At 28.6% G+C, this 20834-nt stretch overlaps 2 protein-coding genes across 2 annotated transcripts in view; one reads left to right on the top strand and one right to left on the bottom strand.

Moving 5' to 3' along the window:
• Positions 1-20834, top strand: part of LOC100160267 (protein amalgam-like) — a 370302-nt gene that overhangs the window by 103307 nt on the left and 246161 nt on the right. The gene's annotated exons all lie outside the window — the stretch shown is intronic.
• The window catches only part of LOC100574879 (cytochrome P450 6k1), a 65955-nt gene continuing 60481 nt past the window's right edge, over positions 15361-20834 (bottom strand). Inside the window, 1 exon segment of the mRNA XM_008182285.3 lies at positions 15361-15841. Coding sequence (XP_008180507.2) covers positions 15594-15841 — 248 coding nt within the window. The 3' untranslated portion in view covers positions 15361-15593.

Below are 20834 nucleotides of genomic sequence, written 5' to 3'. Positions count from 1 at the left end.
TTTGAGCTGTTTACGGACATTGTAAGTTTTCAATTTTTTTCGTTATTTTTCTATAAATATCAATAAAGTCTTATCTATTGGGCCAAAAAGTGTAAGAAATTAATACAAGGCTCCTGATACATTGTTACAATAGCAGTTGAAAAATATTAAAAATACATAGGCACAATTTTTTTTTATAAGCATTTGAAGTTAAAATGTTGACAACATTTATCAAATTTAAAATTGAATAATTATTTTTTAGTTAAAAATTTATAAAATGTTCAACTTTTTTATCTAAGGATTGAAAATTTAAAACAAGATTCCACATAAATATTTAATTCTGTTGCCAAAAATACTAAGAAATACATAAGCACAGTTTTTTTTTATAGTAATTTTAAGTTCAAATTTGGACGAAATTACATATTAAAAAACCTGGAATAACTATTTTAGTTATTTTGTTGTGATTGTAATGATTGTATAATATTATTTGTGGCTACTTAAAACTTCTAAAGTAGACTATTACATATCTATGATAGTATCACGGTTTGTTGTTGATGTATAACGCGTTATAAGTACCTAATAGATATTATGATTTAATTTGGAATTTATTATAGGTACCTATTATAGGTCAATTTTTTTTTAAATACTATAGACTAAATATAATATTATGTCTTATACCTAGACTGACATACCGTCTCCGCTCAGAATCGTTTTTCTTATACAATGATATTGTTTCATTGAATTAAAATTTAATACCATCCATTATACAGTGACCCACTTGTAACCTACTATACAGCAGAGCGAAATCCACTTACCCACCTTTTTTGAATTTTAAACTCTTGTTGAATTTACTTGTGTTAGTGGTGGACGTTTTGATATTTATGTACTTATCGATCTTATGAGACTTAAGGTTTAAGTTAAATATTTTTTACAAAATTTAGAGGCTAACTGGTGGACTGTTTCAATTTTTAAACCGGCGTGGAGCGTGGAATATTATATTATGTCGGGTGTGTAGGTACAACAGTTGGTTATTTATTTTTTAATTTCGATTTAAACTTTTATTTTTTTAAGCTTACTACCGTATATAAATATAATAATAATAATAATAATACATGGAACATATAATATTGTTATGTTCGACTACCGGGGTTACACAGACGACTTACTTGCGCATCATGCGAATATATACACGTGGAGACGACGTACGTGAGCAAACCCGTGTAAATATATATATATATATGTGGGCATGTATAAATATATTACAGTAGTTATCCCATCTGGTAGATTGCAAACTCTCAGCTAATCAGTAATGCTGTACGTCACACACGTACATAATAATTGTACCTCCACGGTGTTTGGTTTTTTGGGAAATAACGCATCACATCGTGGCTTTACGTGGTAGGTACCTTCTTGATATACGTTCGTTTTCGCCGCCAAGATGCGCCTGTTAACAATAAATAATAAATACCAGTATAATAGTCATTGTATTATATTTTGACATTGTGCTAATGATTTGGTGTCAATTAATCATGACCACGCGTCTATATAATACACACTCTTTGAGTCGGAATAACGCGCATTATCGCCGTCGAACGTATCTCGAGTGCGTTTTGCATAATATTATGATTTAATATTTGCTATTAAAAAATAGAAATATATGTGTATTAGACGATTGAAATAAATACTATAAATATTTTAATACAAATAATAAATACCATGTAATATATCTGAATGTTTTACTTTATATTATCACCATAGGTCTTTAGGTTCTCATATAATACTACACTACTACTTTACGTAATATATAATAACTACCCGTTAAATATTATAGTTGGTATTGGGCGATAATTTGTGGTTTTGAGAGATATTATTTAAACTAAGAGATCGTGTATAACGATCGCTATATAATGTTATGTATGGTAGGATTTATTTTGAATAGCGATACCCCACCTAAACAGTGATATGAACTTGCAGCTAATATCTGAAAACCACTGTCCTTCATAAGAGATGATCTAGAAAAAAGATTCTTATCAAAATCAATCATAGCTTTACCCTTGAAATTATTCTTTTTACAAATCAAAAGTTTTGTTTACACGTGACTTGAATACGAGGATTTCTTATAACAATAACAGTCAATAAAATATAAATACAATTGATTTGTTGAAATATAAAGGAGTGGATGGACAGGATAATATTGTAGAGAGAATAAAATACACTATTACCTATGAACTGATAAAAATATTGGAATACTCATTATGACTTGATATATACATGATTCATATTACTTTTTTTTATTTTGCTGTATAAGTAGTTCTTTTTTTTATTGAACTTAATTCCGGCGACTATGAAGCTGTTGTAGGGAATTATGAACTATTTTTGGTATGGTTGGTACTACGGCAGGTGTTTTTACGGTAGGTGAGCAAACACATGTATGTGTGGCAAGGTTTTACTGTGAACCCGGGTGGTTACCCATCCGAGAACTAATAGCATTGGGCGTTACTCACTCTCAGTTGCAGGTAGCAGCCAATGCGCCACGCCAAGCCACTTAAGTAGTTCATCATATTAAAAAATACGATTTGATTTTTTTTCATATACATAGTAATATTGATTTGTTTTTTTTTTTCATTTAAATTATACAATATAAACACAAGTAGCTATATAAGCATACTATTATTCTAACCTAGCTAATCTATTACATAGGTATCATCGTTTTTCAAAATTATGTTTTGAATATGATCAATGTATTTTATTACGTTTTGATGCATAGTAATTATTAATTAATGTCACGTCATATGATTTGAGTATGATATTTGATTATAAAGAGCAATAATAATTATGAAATTTAATATTTTAAAATATAAATTGGATGAACCAGATGTACATTCGTTTGGTTACAGTTGATATAAGAAATTAAGAACACAATAATAAAAAGATAATTTACAATAGAAAATAACATGAAAATATTTGTCTGTAAAATTAATGATAAAATTGCAATTTAATAACAAGGTTCATATTATATTATTAAAATATATAATATTATCATAAGAAGTTCAACAAAGTAAAATATTAAAATTTGTTCAACAGCGCTACCTCTCCATTCCCATTTAACGGACATAAACCAGCTAATATTAATCTCGTTACGTAAAAACGAAGAAAATGATTTATATTTTATTGTGTATTTATTATTATTTATATGTATTTTACATGCCCAAAAAACCTAAAATTCTGTTCTGTAGTATGGTTGACACGCAATGTTTTGTAAAATAATTATGTTTTATTAATCAGTCGATTAACAAAAAAAAAGAAATATATATTATTTATTTCAAATAACAATACATTAACGCAATTAACGATTCGTTTGGTACTTGCCTTGGAGAAATAATGGAAATATTTAATTATAGTTAAGTACTATGGACAAATGTTTCATGATTTTTTCCAACCCAATTACCTATATAGTTCATTAACAACCATTAAAAATATTTTGATTGCTATTATTTAATACCTATCACGATTATAGCAACAAGTAATAATTATTAAAATTCGTATTGCTGTAAGCTGAAGGAAATGCATCTTGTCGAATTCACGAAAACATTTATTGGCAATCGACTGAGAAAAACCTATCAAAAAAGTGTAGTAATTTTTTTTTCAAATTATATATATTATATAATTATGAGTATAAACAAATTGTACCCTATGACAAACAATAATAATGTGATAAGCGCGATTATAAACCTAACAGTGAATCGTTTGATCATTATACCAAACAGATGTTTAATTTAAAATATACTTATACGCTGTACACTGCCTAATGCTTATAGTTTACTGTAAATTGTAATGATATATTATTAGGCGTATTTATTTTAGGACGGTAGGTACCACACTAAACTGCCATGGCCCATCATGTTCTGAGTTAAAACTTGTTTGTTTTAAATCGTTTCAACTCCGATCGGGCGTAATTGGAAAAGCTCGGATCTAAAACTTCCACATTCGATTGTCCTGTTTCATCATAATAAATTAATAATGCCTTTGCAGCAGCTATATAGTAATCTGTCTCGGATTAAACCGAAACTATAGTATGTACCAATGTATACGTACCACCTAAGCTTATATAGTATCAAAATACAAAACATCCACAGTCATAATACAATTGTTTATAGTATTATAATATTATCATTGCGTTCCGCGTCAGTGACATCAACGTCTGGTGTACAATATTATTATGTTTTCGTATGGGTTTTCTTTTTAATACTTCGATGATAATATTATTATGTATAGTAAGTATCGACCTGTAATATGATAAAGACACGAAAAGCCAATCTAATGCATAATATTATACACCTATTTGATACCTACGTGTTTGCTCATTCGCACTACACTGTCTAGCTGCTGTTATACGTGGGCTATTATTATATTATGTATAAATCATTCCAAGATAATTTTATTATTGCGTTTATTATCAATTATCTGCTTTACCGTAGAACGTACCTATATCGCTAAATTCACCCGGCGAAACGTATACGAATCTGTATGGATACATTTTTTTTTTTTTTGTTACCACATACACGGGTTTTAAGTTTTTAGGAAACGAAAAATTGTTTAAAATTTAATTCGGAGTATTTTAAAACAATCATTGCTTTATACCTACTCAGTATTAAATCGTTATTATTCTGTGCATGTACTTTAAATTCGGTAATCAGTAGCAGTATCTCCCTATATATATTTATTTTTTAAATGCTAATATTATATTAAATAACGAATACTGAATAAATAGTTTTTCATGTAATATTTATTAATAAGCATTATTTTAATGTACTCGAGTAACTATGGATCGTTTCAATATCCATAAATCAATATTGTCGAGACTTGGCCAGTACAAGTCCGTTTGTCACATCAGCGGATAAAATAAAATTGTATTGCTACGCGCACTTTGTTGGAGTGTATGAGGTCGTTCAATCTGGCGGAGTTCTGATGCAGTCTGGAAAACACGTCGCAGCTTGTCATTACTACTATTTTTATTATTACCATTATTTCTCCGAGGTCTCAGTCGATGCACTGTCGTGTACGGGCCCCATCGAAGCTTACCCGATTTAGACTTCGTATTTTAAATTTCATCATCTGCTTATGTAAACCCAGAAATAGTGAAATTTTTATCACGTTCCCGTGTGTCTTCTGTATCGTCAAAATTGCCAAACAGTTTGTTGTTTACCTTTGAACTAAGCTTGTTCGCTCGTTCTCGGATGTAATTTATTACGGATCAAAGATGGCTGTGTATTATACCGTTCTCAGCGTGACTCAACCTTGTATACTGATCGTCGGATACAGCGGATTTAATATCTGAAACAGGAACGTTGTTTTTCTCGACAGATGATTGTTTTGTTCTTGGAAATACTGAGTGAACTGCAAATAAAATTAATTAGGTACCTACATGAAAGAAAATAATAATATTATCTTCAGTTATTTTCCAATAATAATTGAAACGTTTAACCTCTACAGAATTTCATATTCCCGCTATACTGAATGCAAAACAACAGTAATTCTGTATCGTATAATAACACAAAACTAATTATTTAATAAAAAATAAATACAAAACGATATCGTAGTTAAACCATTGCGGTTCTATCCGGCTGCTGTCTGATAAACTGTGGTTCATGACGAGTGACTACAGGTAGATTTAAGTCATCAGCAAAAAATACGAATGGTTGGTCCGGCAACCATAATATAGCCATCGTGGGTTCGCCTCATTTCAAATTATCCGCCGAAAGACGCAATCTCACATCGTTAAGCATAATATATTATTATTATGTGTATATTATCGAATATTCTACCAACGAGAAGGGGCAATCTATAGACTTGTTGTCGGGATGTGGAGTTGTCGTCGAACACGATGCGCGTCACAAATTTGCTGACGTTTATATTTTTACTATGTCATACAGTGGTATTTTTTTTATAATTTTTTTCTTTTACCGAGATTGTGTAGAGTGGATAGACCACCCTCGACCACCCCGTATATTATTATTGTTTGCTTATCGTCAAGTCGTCCGTAAATGATGAGGACGAGTAGAGTTCGTTTTAATTTTTTTGTTTGATTTATTATAATTTTATATTGTGTGATCAAGTTTTAAACAACGACAGATCGCCAGATTGTTAATAAATAATAATGTCTGATTATTAAATTATATTATGTAGGCTAGGTAGGTAGGTACATATTATTATTATAATTAAAGGTAAATTAACGTCTGATGATGTTTTTGCGCCTTAATGTAACAAATATAAACGCTCAATAACAAATTAACATCAAAAGTTTGGAATGAATAATAAGCTACACGTGTATAACGGTTATTTAACGGAAAAAAGTCACAATTCTGAGTCAGCAATCAAATGCTCTCCATTATACTATAGGTATATGGCGAGCTTGTAAAAATGGCTATATGTACCTATAGACTGTCATTGATGTAAATTAACATTGTAAAGTATTTCACTTTATTTTTCAAATGGCCAGTTAGTTGTTAGTACATTATGTTCATCGGATTTGTTTGTTGTATCTTTATTGATTTAGCTGGTTTTTAATTTTAATTAGCTCCCAGTGGACACTATACTGTTATTTATACCTATATATAAAAGGTTATTGAAATAATGTTGTTCTTCATTATATTTATTATGTATCATGTAGAGATGGCTATACAAAGACCACTGTTGATCATATAACTATATTCCATTGAACTTTTATGTAATTTTTGAATAATATTATTATTATTATTGAAGTACCTATTGATATTTTAAATAACGACTACATTTTGAGGTATTATTATGAAAGCAAGTATATTCTATTATTATGTTAAAATTAATTATCAGCTAAAACTACTAGGTACAAGGTTTTTTTATATTGTTAATAATATTATGTCTCATGGAAACTATAATAGTTGAAATAATATTGTCATAAACTAGTTATAATAATGATTAATTGCGTTATCAATAAAATATTGGTACACAAAATACCTAACCTATATTTTGTCACAAATATAGTAATACGACAACGATGTATTTTCCTATGTATTTCAAATATTATACAAATTAAAATAGATTTTTTTTTCTTGAGCGTACTCAATTTGTTCTAACTACAAATTCATAAAACGCATTGACAAAAATCAAAGTAATCTAAATATATGTACACTACAAAAATAATGTTATGCATTAATTATTTATCATTCACCATCACTCAAAAATAATACTACTAATAATGATTATTTTGGATCAAGGCGATATGACTATTTTTACCGAAAACAAGTAAGAACAAAATATGTTAAGACATATAACCTATGCAACTTTTTGTATTATTCGGTTATAATATTTCTTAAGTCGTACAATATTGTGATACCATAATATTATAGTGGGTGTTATTTTGGAACCTATTCAAATATATTCAATATTTTTGTTATAAAACAATAAAACAATTCAACTGATGTAAAGTTTTAAACTTTAACATATTATTCATCAGTTTAATATTATATTGTATTTGGTTTTCTGTGGAAATATAAAAATATAAGCTCCCAGGTACTCAAATGCTCAATTTTTAGTTTCATATTACGTATTGTTCAGGGCCGTAGTCACGTGAGGTGGGAGGCGGGTGAACTCCCCCTTATAACATGGAAAGAATATATACGTGTTTATTATATTTATTTATTTATTATGTAATATGTAATTATTATGATAACCTCCCCCCACCATATTAAATTCCTGTCTACGGCACTGTGTGTGTATTTAGTACTTACTTTGAGCAAAAATATTAATTTGTTGATTATTAGTTATTGATTATTCATATTAAATGTAGCATAGTTGCAAGTTATACACACTGTATAAAACAGAAATATAAATATAGAGTATGATATAATTATGAGTTATAACTAAAACTTTTTTCAGTTATAATTGGATAAATTATTTGCGACTATTCACAGTCAAACTACTAATGACATACAGTATTACAATATTCAAGTACCTAATATACACCTATACATAATAATATATAATTAATACAGTTTATTTTGTACAATGTTTTCAACTAATTAAGTTGTCGGCGAAACAGTTTAATAATATTGATTGAAGCTTTATAAACTAAATAAATTATATTTTTAGAATGCTAATTGAATAATCGTGCACCTATATTGAGCTCTTTAATTTAAATTAGTTTTCATATTGTTTCAAGAGTTTGCACATTTTGAGAAACTAAATTTGGCGCGTCATGAACCCTATAGATAGTTGGATGAACTTTCTCTAGTTATGTACACAAGGAAAAAAATTTAAAACCATCCGAAGACAATAATTTGATAACTTGAGTGTTATGACGAGTGACGTTCAAACGCCAACCGTTTCGTTGATAAATTATTACCATGTCAAACGGAAATACACCCTTATCAAAACTGTCATATACCTATATTATAATAATATAGATGCAAGTCACATAATACTTTACGTATTGTATTCTCGCACTCGTTACCGTGATTTCAGAAGGTTTTCTATTAGGTATACTCCTCTTCATTATATTTAAAACATAAAATCGTAACGATGCCTACGTATTTATTTTATCAAACGCAAATAATAATTTCAAAACAATATATAACCGACCGACCGTACCTATACGTACCTTTATAGTGGGTGTCCATGTAAAAAAACACTAATGATTTAATTTTTTATATCGAAATATAAATTGTGCCTACACTCATAGTCTGTGCGTTGTTCTATAAAGTTATGATGCAGTAATTTGTGGCGTTATCAATACCATTCGTAAACGCAATAAATCAACCGTAAAGTAAAACGTAATTTATATTATTATTATTGTGTATCTACTACAATGGATTAATATCATGTTATTATAATTTATAATCCCGTCAATGATTCACTTAATATTCTGTACACAAAGACAGTTTTTATTTTAACAGTGCCGGCTAATCCAAACTTATTTTAATAAGTACTTACTTATATTATGTTTGAACATAGTATTCAAACAAAAATATGCAAGCATTTCAGGTTGAAAGTATATACACATGCATAATATATATATAACTTTTACATTACGAATAAAGCCAAATTAAGCCATCCTCCCACTCGAAATGGTTTTAAAAATGCGAGGACTTTCGAAGTACCTTCAAATAATAAATGATAACGAAAAATAATTATAGTAAATAATAATTAACAGTATACACAACACTGACGTTAAGACATACAAGAGACACTTCTAGGTGATTTACAAACATTCCTGGCCATCTCTGAGCCTTAGCAGTACCTATCCCATGGATGTTTAATATTATAATTAGGTATATACTGATCTTATTAGTATAATACACACCTGCTGTGATACGGCCGATCTTAAATGACGGTTTGACGATTTTTTAGTATACAATGTACAGAGTGTAGCAGAAAGACCTGACAAATGAAATAACTTTTGTTCTAGTTAATATATTTTTTTTTATTATTATTATTTAAAAATATATTTACAATCTATACTACAGGTATAATGAGTAACTTACTCAATATAAAATCAACCTATATTGAAAACCCTAACCAAACCAAAATCATGCGTATGCCACTATGAGTAAATATGGTAACATAAAATAACATTTGACATAGGAACATTAATTGTAAAGTAGGAAGGCTCCCAGTAGTGCCACCTGACAATAAATCATTAATATTTAAAATTTTTTTATATATATTAGAATATATTATTCACAGACGCTTGTTCCACAATTACCTAGTACTACAGTAATCAATGTTGTATTTTTATTTTTCAATCCTGAAAATTGATTCTAATCCGAAATAGCCAATTTGTAAATTTAATTTCTAGACAAATTTTGATGGTAAAACACCAAATTATTTTCAAGTCAAATAGTTTGTTTTTTACAATCTTTTAAAATATCGATATTTTTTGGAGTAGGTACCTGAATTCATTTGAAACGTCACAACTTTTTCCAAAATATTCTTTTTGGGAATTTCCTGACATGAGTATATTTCTTAAATTATTTACTGTCCATATAATTTTCATAAATTATGTCATACGATCATCAATTTTTTATTTGTAAGGTCTCTCTGTTACTTTCTGTATTAAAAGTTTAAATACGCTCATGTTTAAGAGTACGACTACTATAGATTCCAAAGGACATTTCATGGAAAAATCGTTATGTATTCAGACGTAGGTAACCGTCGTTATATCGTTCATGAATGATGATCATTAGTCGTCTGAGCATATTGGATATAATTATTGTAAACGTACGTAAGGGGAAATATTTTACGCATGTCATGCCAATAATATTAAATTCCATGACCACGAAAAAAATGTTTTATTTTTCACTCAAATGGACGATTTTAATATTTAAATAGGTAATAGAACGTCACAATGCTTACTCAGTTTTGATTCTTCGAAAATATTTGAATTACTCACAGTATTGTATATAAAGGAATGACCGGAGCGTGTTTAGAAATTATTTTTAGATAATTAAATATTCCCAATCTGAGGGGAGGTACTACTAAATGCTTTTCGGATTCAATTATTTCGATCACTTCAAACATATTTTATCAAATGTATTAAAAATTGCTTATAATATTGTGTTTTTTTTTTTTTTTTGTAAAGATTTTAATCATTCATTTTTAATAATAAAAAAAAATATACAATTACATAATATTTAAGCTTGACATTTTTAAATCGTATTTATGACAATTATTATTCAAAGGGTGGAAAAAAAATCGACAGTTATTCTCTGACGTAAGTACATGTTATATGGACAGTTACTGTTTTATTTCAGTAAGAAAATTGGGTAGGCCGTTTAACTGTTGTAATTTAGAATTAGAATGAGTAGTTTTTGACTAAAAATACGATAGTAAGTTGGAAGACCGCTTTTAATGAACATCATCATAATATGTGCATAATATAATAATTAATTTAGTGACCTACTTGTATTGTGGCTATTATTCACAAATAGTGTTTATGGCACGTGCGTTTTATGTTTAAATATGTTAAAATGTAATAATACTATGACAAATATAGGAATCGTGCTAATTTCAAAATTGAAAATTCTCTCATATTGTATTGATACAAATGAATTTCAATAAAATATCATAATACGGTTAGGTATGACATATTTTTAATTTATAATTTGAACCAACGACGGATATGTTGTAGGTATATCGGTGATCGTATTGAATATTTAGAAAACATTTTTAAAACCTTTACTCACCTTTTACATAGATATCGTTTTATAATTAATCCAATCAGTGAACTTATGATTACGATAAAAACAACGGATAACTATTTTTTTTTAAAACAATTACTGTCAAAATGTGTTTTTTATCCCTTGAAATTCTCCGCAAACTCAATTTGAATATCAGGATTCAGAACAACTTTTTTTTTTATTAAAAATATTTTACGATGAACAATACTATAATATAACTACATGTCATACCGTAATCAATAATAATAATAATTTCCATGCGTGATGCTATAATAATTGGTTTTGAGTATTTTATGTAAAAATAAGCTTCTGTTTTATTATTTCTCGGACTTATAATATTCAAATCTTTATTGATTTTCACATATTAATATAATATTATGTTCTATCTATTAATATAATTACATGAGTAGTTTAAATGCATAGACACTATACATTATTATATAAGAAATAATAATATATAGTTAAAATAAATATAAAAATATCGTACGAACATTATTATCATATTATTATTATAATATTATACTAAAGCTATACATTTATATTTATAATTATGATTGTAATAAGACAACAAGGACAGGTGTACGCTGTTTAGGGCCAGACGTATTCGTGTGAACAGACCTCATTATCTCGACCACACAATCGAAAAACGGGAGGTTAATGTATATAATAGGTATAATATAATGTTATACTATTTTTGACTGTATCGCGTGCGCATTTTTTTTGATATAGGTAAACCGTATACACAATATTATAGACGTGAAGATAAAAGAAAAAAGTGTATAATATTATAATGTACCTCATATTATCATTAAAATAAAACAGATATTGCTAATGGTGATAAAATTATGACTAATTATCGGCAAATATTATATAGGTACGTTTGACAGGTCACACGTATTGCATTTTTACTGTGCACCAGGCACCTACTTGACTATATAGCTACTTACCTTTACCTATTATACTCGTATTCTAATGGTGCACCACAGACATTTTTTAGTTTTATAAAATTATGCTTTATAAGCATTGAATTACCAAGTATCCAGCACGACTGTGAATTACGGAAATGTCAATTTTTTAGATTTAAAAAAAAACTTTACACACTATTTGTTTTGCAAGCACTACGCGATATCTCTACGTTGTAATCGAATGACTTCCGTGGATCAGCCCAGATGAATGGATGATAGGTATTATGATAAAACGTACCTATGTACTATTTCAAGATAAACAAAATAATAATAATAATAATTTAGTTAAAACGAGACGTTACTAAACACGCGGCATTAGAAGATCTAAGACCGACGACCGTGCTACTGATTAGTATCTAATAATATTACAAAGGTAATAATGATGAACGCGGTGAGATTAATGAAATTGCTTGCGAATAGGTAAGCGACAATGTCATATACCGGGGACTATGATATCTATTGTTTACGAAATAATATTAATACTACCACCACCACTAATAATAATAATAATAATAATAATAATAATAATAATAATAATAATTATAATAATAATAATAATAATATTATTATGTTTTCAACTAAATGCCATCAGGTTAATAATACAATAATGTAAATACAATTTATTAACATTTTTTTTTCTAGTTTTCCTGAAATTAAATCATCTAATCTTAGGTGTAAAGATTTGCAATTTTTAACATTTGCATATCAGATATCATTGCTTATATAGTAAGATTACTAGGTTTTAAATTTAATAGAATACAATTATTATAACAAACATAAATAAAAATATCACGGTGTGAATAGCTAAAGCATTTTATTTTTTACATTTTAATTCGCTTAATATTAATAAAATACAATTTAATATAAAAATAAATGGCTTGTAAAAATGTATTATTAATTTACTAATTTTTTATTTTTCGTAATATACATAATAATATATAGGTAAACAGTTGGATAAAATACTTACTTTAAAATATAATTTTTTTAATTACCTACCTATCTAAAATTCAAAATGTAAAATAATTTATTATGATTTCTTCACAATTTGTCTCTCGCCCGTGAAATTCCAGGTACCCCGTTTTTTCATTAACTGATTATTTGTATTAAATGTACCAAGTTGTAAGCTTTCGTTCACAATAATTGTTACTAATTCATACCTGTATAATCCAGTGTTGTCCAATGTGTAGTGGTAATATTCTCTATCCAAAATAAATTACCATAACGAAATATCTTTGTCGTTCGGTATATATTCTACGTTTTTTAATTGCTCTTAAACATTATATTGTTACGTACTTACGTCCCAACTCGTGTAGATATATTATGTATCAACTCGAGAATGAAGACCTGAGATATTTAGATATAATGCGAGTTTATTTAACATAATAATATTATATTTAATACAAAAATACAATAGTAAACTATAATAGAGTGGTGAGCGGTGTTATGACTTACGACTGAAAACTGATAGCTAAGACTGTGCGAGTGGTTTCACGACCTACCTCCAAGTGTCTTTATAGTATCCCTAACCGTATAGTCGTTGGATAACCCATACAAATGTAACTGTCTGCCGGGCTCTTGTGACAGTCTCCCTTTAATATTCTCATATCCTTAAAAGTTAAGATTGGTGATCATGGTGGTGGTGACTTTTCTGTACAAGCATAGGCGCAAATAGTGTTTGGGATTTGGGCGGGGGTCATTTTATTGACATTTTTGGGGGCTTAGCCCTTAAAGCCGCCCTCTATTTACACCTTTGTGTACAAGGCGTACTTCATTCTCGTAACATAACTTAGTCGTAGCTAAGACTGTGTGAATGGTTTTACGACCGGCCACCAAGTGTCTTAATAGTATCCCTAACCGTCTAATCATTGGCTAACCCATACAAATGTAACCTTCTGCCGGGATCTTGTGACGGTCTCCCTTTAATATTCTCATATCATTAAGATCGGTGGTGGTGGTGATGACTTTTCTGTATGAGGTGGACTTTGAGACTTGAGTCTCGAACATAACTTATTCGTAGCTATTTTCTGTTCGATTCGTATCCTTTCTCACGGATACCAAGACTTTTCCGCGAAGAAGACAACACTTAATTTATAGTTTTATTATTTTGACACTGTGTTCACTACGATCTTTGAAATGACCTCAGCACGCTTTTGTTATTAATTGCCTATTTATAATTTTGTCACCACACTATTCAAAACGAGTGCTATGTTATACATATTTTACAGGGTACCCGGGTAATAATATTATTTCTTTTAACAATACTGAAGACGACACTATTATTACGTACTAAACGCATTATATAAATAACTTGTTACTCATGAAAATAAAACTTAACAAGATAATTTAGTGAGTTATCAGTTAATGGATTTATCTCATCATAAAAGTCTCATAATATTATGATTATCCGTGTCGACGACCAAATCGTTAAAAAAACCAATCTTTTCATAACATTTTAAGTACAGCGATTTACCGTTAGTTTTCACATTTGCTCCTTCGGTGGGTTTAAATCAACTATGTATATAATATGTTATATACTTGTAAATTGTCTGTTGTCATTGACCACCTAATAATATTTATTTTATGTCCGAATCGAGCACTTTAATATTATTGTTTATATCTGCCATTCGAGTTTGGAATATTTTTAAAAGCATCCATCGACCATCATAACGAACTTTCAGCAAAACCAGTTGATGAAAAATACGTTGGTAGTAATTAATTTATCTTCAAACACCTTGTCATCTAATCGAAATCTAAAAACCTTACAAAAGAATTGTCCACCACTATTATAGTCAATACTTCAATGATATCTCGTGGTACGCCGAGTTTGGAGAGCACCTGCTCCTGACGAAAGCTAAAAAGACCCCTAAACCCAAATGTAAGTTTTTTCAATCATACTACACGTGTCACAACTATATTATTTTTGTAGTGAACAACAAAAAGCTGTCATATTATCATTGACTCGACTGTATTTTATGAGAAGTATTGACTCCTAAAAACCTCTCTCTTATTCAAAACTATTTCTCAAAAAATAATTGTATATATATATAAGAAGTGATTCGACAAGCACGCTCACCATTTTTTTGTTCTTCAATAATACATTTATTCAAAATCTGATTCCTTTTCCAACCCTTTCAATAAAGGCCTTCTTTTTTTATTTAATTTTTAAGAACTAGGAAAGTATTGTATATGAAAAATTGACATATCGTATAAAGAACCTTTATTTCATGACAACTATTTGTACCCTGAAAATATGTATTGCACGGTGTGTCGGCGTAATAGCTTACAAAATAAAATTATAAAAAAAAGTCTATGGTCGGTAAAGTTATTGTTATACAATATTAAAACTATAAAATATAGTAGTTCACTTCACGCGCTTAATAATAATACTAATATTACATAGAATTGCTCCTCTCGTCCCGGCACGACGACGCGTTCAGAAAAACAGGAATTTCCGATCACCAGAGTTCACGCCGTTGCTCATATGAAACTGTCGCAAAGATGCGCCCATCGTCGACTCTCGGACGCTGCTCCGATTGGCCACAGTCATGCGGACGCCCTCAAACGATTTCCGGTCCAATGGATCCGGTGGAGTGCCTGGCGTGGCACTGTCCACGTGCACTTCGTACCGGGACATCAGCATGGCGATAACGAGCTTGGCTTCCAGCTCCACGAAATGTTTACCTGCGGACATAATATCGTAATATCAGGTCAAGTCACAGGTTAGGTTCCCAAACTTTATTATATAAAGTACGACCAGTTTTTAAAAATTTTCAAAATGTTGCCAACCAGAAATATACGTTTTTGATTAAAAAAAATTGTTTGTTGATCAGAAGCGCTCGAGAAACCGCGGTCAACGGAAAAATTCGCCAGGGGATTATGCCGAGAAGTCGTGAGGGGGTAGTTCGACAAAGATCATATACCTATTTTCATCATGAACTTTTGAAGTTGCAGGGGTATACTATTTGAATCTCCCTATATATTATAAGTACCTAATGTTTTTCAAAGGGTCCAGCGCTTGTTCTTTTTTTTTAAAGTAATCGTCGTGCGGACGAGAGTGATATAATAGCTATAACATAATAATATTATAATATAACTATCAGTGAGGTTCTATACTGTTATATTCAGAGATATTCACCGTGTTAAGACGATAATATTATTACCGTTGCATGTTGATATTTATACGGATTAAACGGATTGTGATAAACATCGGTTAACACACATCTGGGAAGTGTTAGAATTTCGTATCCGTATTGGAGTATAGTAATATCTACAGAGTAGAGGTTAAGAGGTGTACAAATACCATTGATTATAAATACTAGTAGTACCTATTTATAATCAATGTAAATATAAAAAGTACCTTACATACGAATTATTCAAATGCAAAATTTTATTTCGTATATTTGATGTGCATTTAAGAAAGGAATATAAATACAAATTTAATAATACTCGTGGTTAATAATCATCACCCAAGCTTCAATAAGCCGTATCTAAGTCCACTCAAGGTCTTTTCCGTGATGATCATCTGCGATTGAGGTTAGGCAGGATGAATGTTTAACAAAATGGACAACGGTTAAAGTACCTAATTCAGAGGTTCCCAAACTTTTTATTGTACGACCCATTTTGAGAATTTTTTAAAATTTGGCGACCCACAATACATTGAATGACCTTTTTTTTTTTTAGGTATTTAGGTACTTACTAACACTAATTTGCTTCAGATAAATCGCTTTCTTTTTATTGGTATAACTATTAATCTGTTTGATACGGTGCTGTAAACTCGTAATCGTCAATCTCGCAGATAACGATTAACGAAAAACTGTATTTGAACTTTGAACATCAACGAAAAATATGTATAATATCAAATTATAGCGCGACCCACCAAAAATATAACCGCGACCCACAGTTTGGGAACCTCTGACCTAATTACTAAAAAATGTGCGAAAGTTGCACAATCGTCAGAATTGAGTAATAATCGTGATGTCTATATTTTTAGAACAGTTTCATTTGTTGTCAGTTTTTCCAGCGGAAAACCAAATTTAATTTTTATTACAAATATTAGCTTGATAATTTAAAACTTGCTGTGTTAAGTGGTTTATAAAACGTTAAGAATATTAATGCTAAAATTTAATATAATACTATTATAATATAATAATAATATGCTATATGCCAAAACACTGTTACTTTTAAAATTATTTTGTGGTATCAAGTTATTTTGATTGAAATGCCATTAAATGCCGGCTCTTGCTAGTAATTTAAAACCAGATATGCTGATAACCTGACGTAAATTACTGTGGATTAAATAATATAGTCAATTGTAAAAATAAAAATATCAATAATACCTACCTATATTTAATATGATATTAATTCTATTTTCTATAATAAATTATAAATATACATCATATACATTTTTTAAAGGTATCATTATGTTTATTGCACCATTATTGTACTTATTTTAGCGATATACAAAATAAATTGGTGTCTTGGTGTGGCATGGTGGTTGAATTCAGTCATGAAACGTGTAAGCACCGGCCGGTGTCACTATAGTTCCCGGATGGGTGACCACCCGGTTTTTTAGTGACAATTTTTTTCCACAATTACACACATGTGTTTTAATTCAACCGTACCCCTGCAAACAGCTAATCTAATGGCCATTATTGCAGGGCTTAATATCAATGGAAAAAAATGAATTTTCGTCCATAATAATTATGATATAGAGCAGCGTTTCTTAAACTTTTTTATCCATGAAACTCTTTTTTATATTCACTTTTATCGTGGAACCCCTACTTTTTTTTTTAGCTTTCAACAGTAAGTTATTATAGCTTGACAACTAGAACCCATACTTTGTTTCAGTAGTTTTAAAGTTTTATTTTAGTAAGGATTATTTGCTATAAAAATTATAATAATTTCGTTTAATAATAATGTGTACACAATATTCTATATTTAATTCAAAAAATATTTTGAATAACAGACAATAACAATAACTTCTAAATTTTAATTTTAATGTGATGAGTGAAATTACATTTTATTATATTATCTATATTATAGAGGTCTAGGATACCTATGATAAACACATCAACTCTCATATCACACGCATAATTATTTTTTAATGTAAATAAAGAATAATATATTAGTTTCGTTATTTTTTTTATATTATTTTATAAAATCGATTGAACCGCAAACCGCATACTATATTTAAGTGGAAACTACATTCTATATATTATTACTTACATTATATTATGGTTTTACGCTTGTACGATAAAACACTCTTTATTCTTAATATTATTGAAATGTCAAACCAAACATTATTTTTATGAGTAAAAAAATTACTTTGAGGTCTACACCTGTTAATTAAAAATTATTATTATTGTAGAAAGTATAATAAAAAAAACACTATCATATTTTATACCTAAATAAGTTTTCTTTGCCAAAAAAAAAATTAGTATACCTAGTTTGATGTTATTTTTATACTAATATATTATTTATCTAACATATGATTTTTCAAGTATCATAATATAATATAATGTTCATCATGACAATCGGTTGACCAAAGTTGGACAAATAATTAATATCATGATTGTATTTATCTACTTTTATTTATACGTAACATAAACCTACTATAGTGGATACCCTATTGAATAATATATCATTCGCTTTAAAGTTTAATTTTAAAAAGCAACTTGTATGTGAATTGTGATGAGGTTCACGTTAATTTGTTCGATTTTAATTTGACATTGTGAGTAAATTAAAAAAATATAATATGCATATTTTTTTCTATTAAATTTAATTAATAACAGTTAAATATAACTTCTAACAATGATAAAATAAGCTTTTTGTTAGTTTTATAAAGAAAAAGTTAGAAGCGAAATAAAGAGTAGGTACCTACCAACAATTAAAATAATAATGCTATAGTAAAAAAAGTCATAAACTTTATAGTGTACTTGGAACTTTATGTGAATAAAAGCATATCCTAACCACTATATGATGTAAGAAAGTCAAATATATTGATGCATATTATATTAATTTTTTTGTTATCGAATTAGGATAATAACAAAAATTGTTATTTAATAAGTTAAAATATAAAAATAACAACTAATAACTAATAACAAAGGCTAATCACTTAACTTTTATTGAATATTTATATTTTACAATTGAACCCGTGTACCTGAATGTAATAACATAATAATTGTCGACAAGAACAAATTATAATATTAGTTGTTACACAAATTTAAAAATAAATAAAAATGTATTTTATGAGATATTAAAATGAATAAAGAAAGAATTCAACTAGGAATTCTACAAGAGGTATACAATTCTATAGGGATATGATCATATTATATAATGATATTATAGTAATATTTTAATATTATGACCGTTGAGTTGCTATTATATTATTGAGTAGTTTTAGAAAAAAAATTATTTTTGGCAAACGTAGGCAGGTAGACACTTTTATCGAACATTGAAGAACGTCTATTTATAGCAGTTGACAACATAAATAAAATTATGAAAATATAATGTTCTCCTACGCATGTACGTACAATGAAATATGGAAATGCAGAGAAACAGGTCACTACGAACAATGTCACAAATATATATATTATACTATATAGTGTATACCTATAATATATATACCTATATATTATTTTGAATTGTTATGTTATGTACATATTCACGTTCGTATATGATGTCAAAGTAAAAGCTCTTTTAAAAAAAAAAAGAAAAAAACACCTCACATCCCACACACTTCACTCAACTCCAGTTGCAAATGCACGTCGTATAGTGCTACCCAGGTCAACGACATATACCTATATAATAATATATTATATTATACCTATTCCTTCTTTGACAATTTATATTTTTGCCAAACTACCCACGTAATATATTATTTAATAAACTTATCTAATAATAGTAATAAACGCATATTATTATTGTTATTGATTTGTAATTTTTGCATCTATCTATCTATCTATAGTTATATCGTAATTACAATCATTTCTACATAAATACGATATTTTATGCCTTATAATATAGTATACATATTTTAGGGCCATCATGGACTCCGACAGTTGAAACGTAATAATTAGGGATTAGTGAAAAAAATTATACTGCACATTTTTCCTATCCTCACCTAGTTATCTATATAAATCGTAAGTGGATATTTTACATATCATATTTTAAAATGTACACCGGCTTATTTTTTAAAAGTATCTGAACAATTTATCCGAAAAAAACATCTGATTATATTTTGTATGCCAATATTCTATAGTACTATTATTCGATTCTCCTAGTTACCGTTGCAAGTTTATTTAGTTTATAATATCTACACCAGTGGGCAGTGGTTCTCAAACGTTGTGTCGCATATTAGATGTTTGTCACCCAATAAAATGTTTATTTATATCGCATGTGTTTTAAGTATAAATGCATTATTGCGTTATAACGTGACGACATAGAATAATTAGTGGTAAAAATCACAGATAAGAAAAACAATTGTGAAGATAATCTTATTCTTAGTTTACATTTAGTTTTATAATTGTTACTTTTTCAAAAATCTATTAATTATTTTTTTTTTAGAGTGTGTTAGGTACCATTTTTATGGACATAAATTAGGGCGTTGTCGTAAAAAAAAGGTTGAGAAATGAGAATCATTGTTCTATACGATTATTATGTGTTGATAATATTT

Source organism: Acyrthosiphon pisum, chromosome A1, assembly GCF_005508785.2.
Source record: "Acyrthosiphon pisum isolate AL4f chromosome A1, pea_aphid_22Mar2018_4r6ur, whole genome shotgun sequence".
Lineage (NCBI taxonomy): Eukaryota > Metazoa > Arthropoda > Insecta > Hemiptera > Aphididae > Acyrthosiphon > Acyrthosiphon pisum.
Note: the sequence above shows the minus strand (reverse complement) of the source record. Positions and strands in the feature narration are given on the sequence as shown.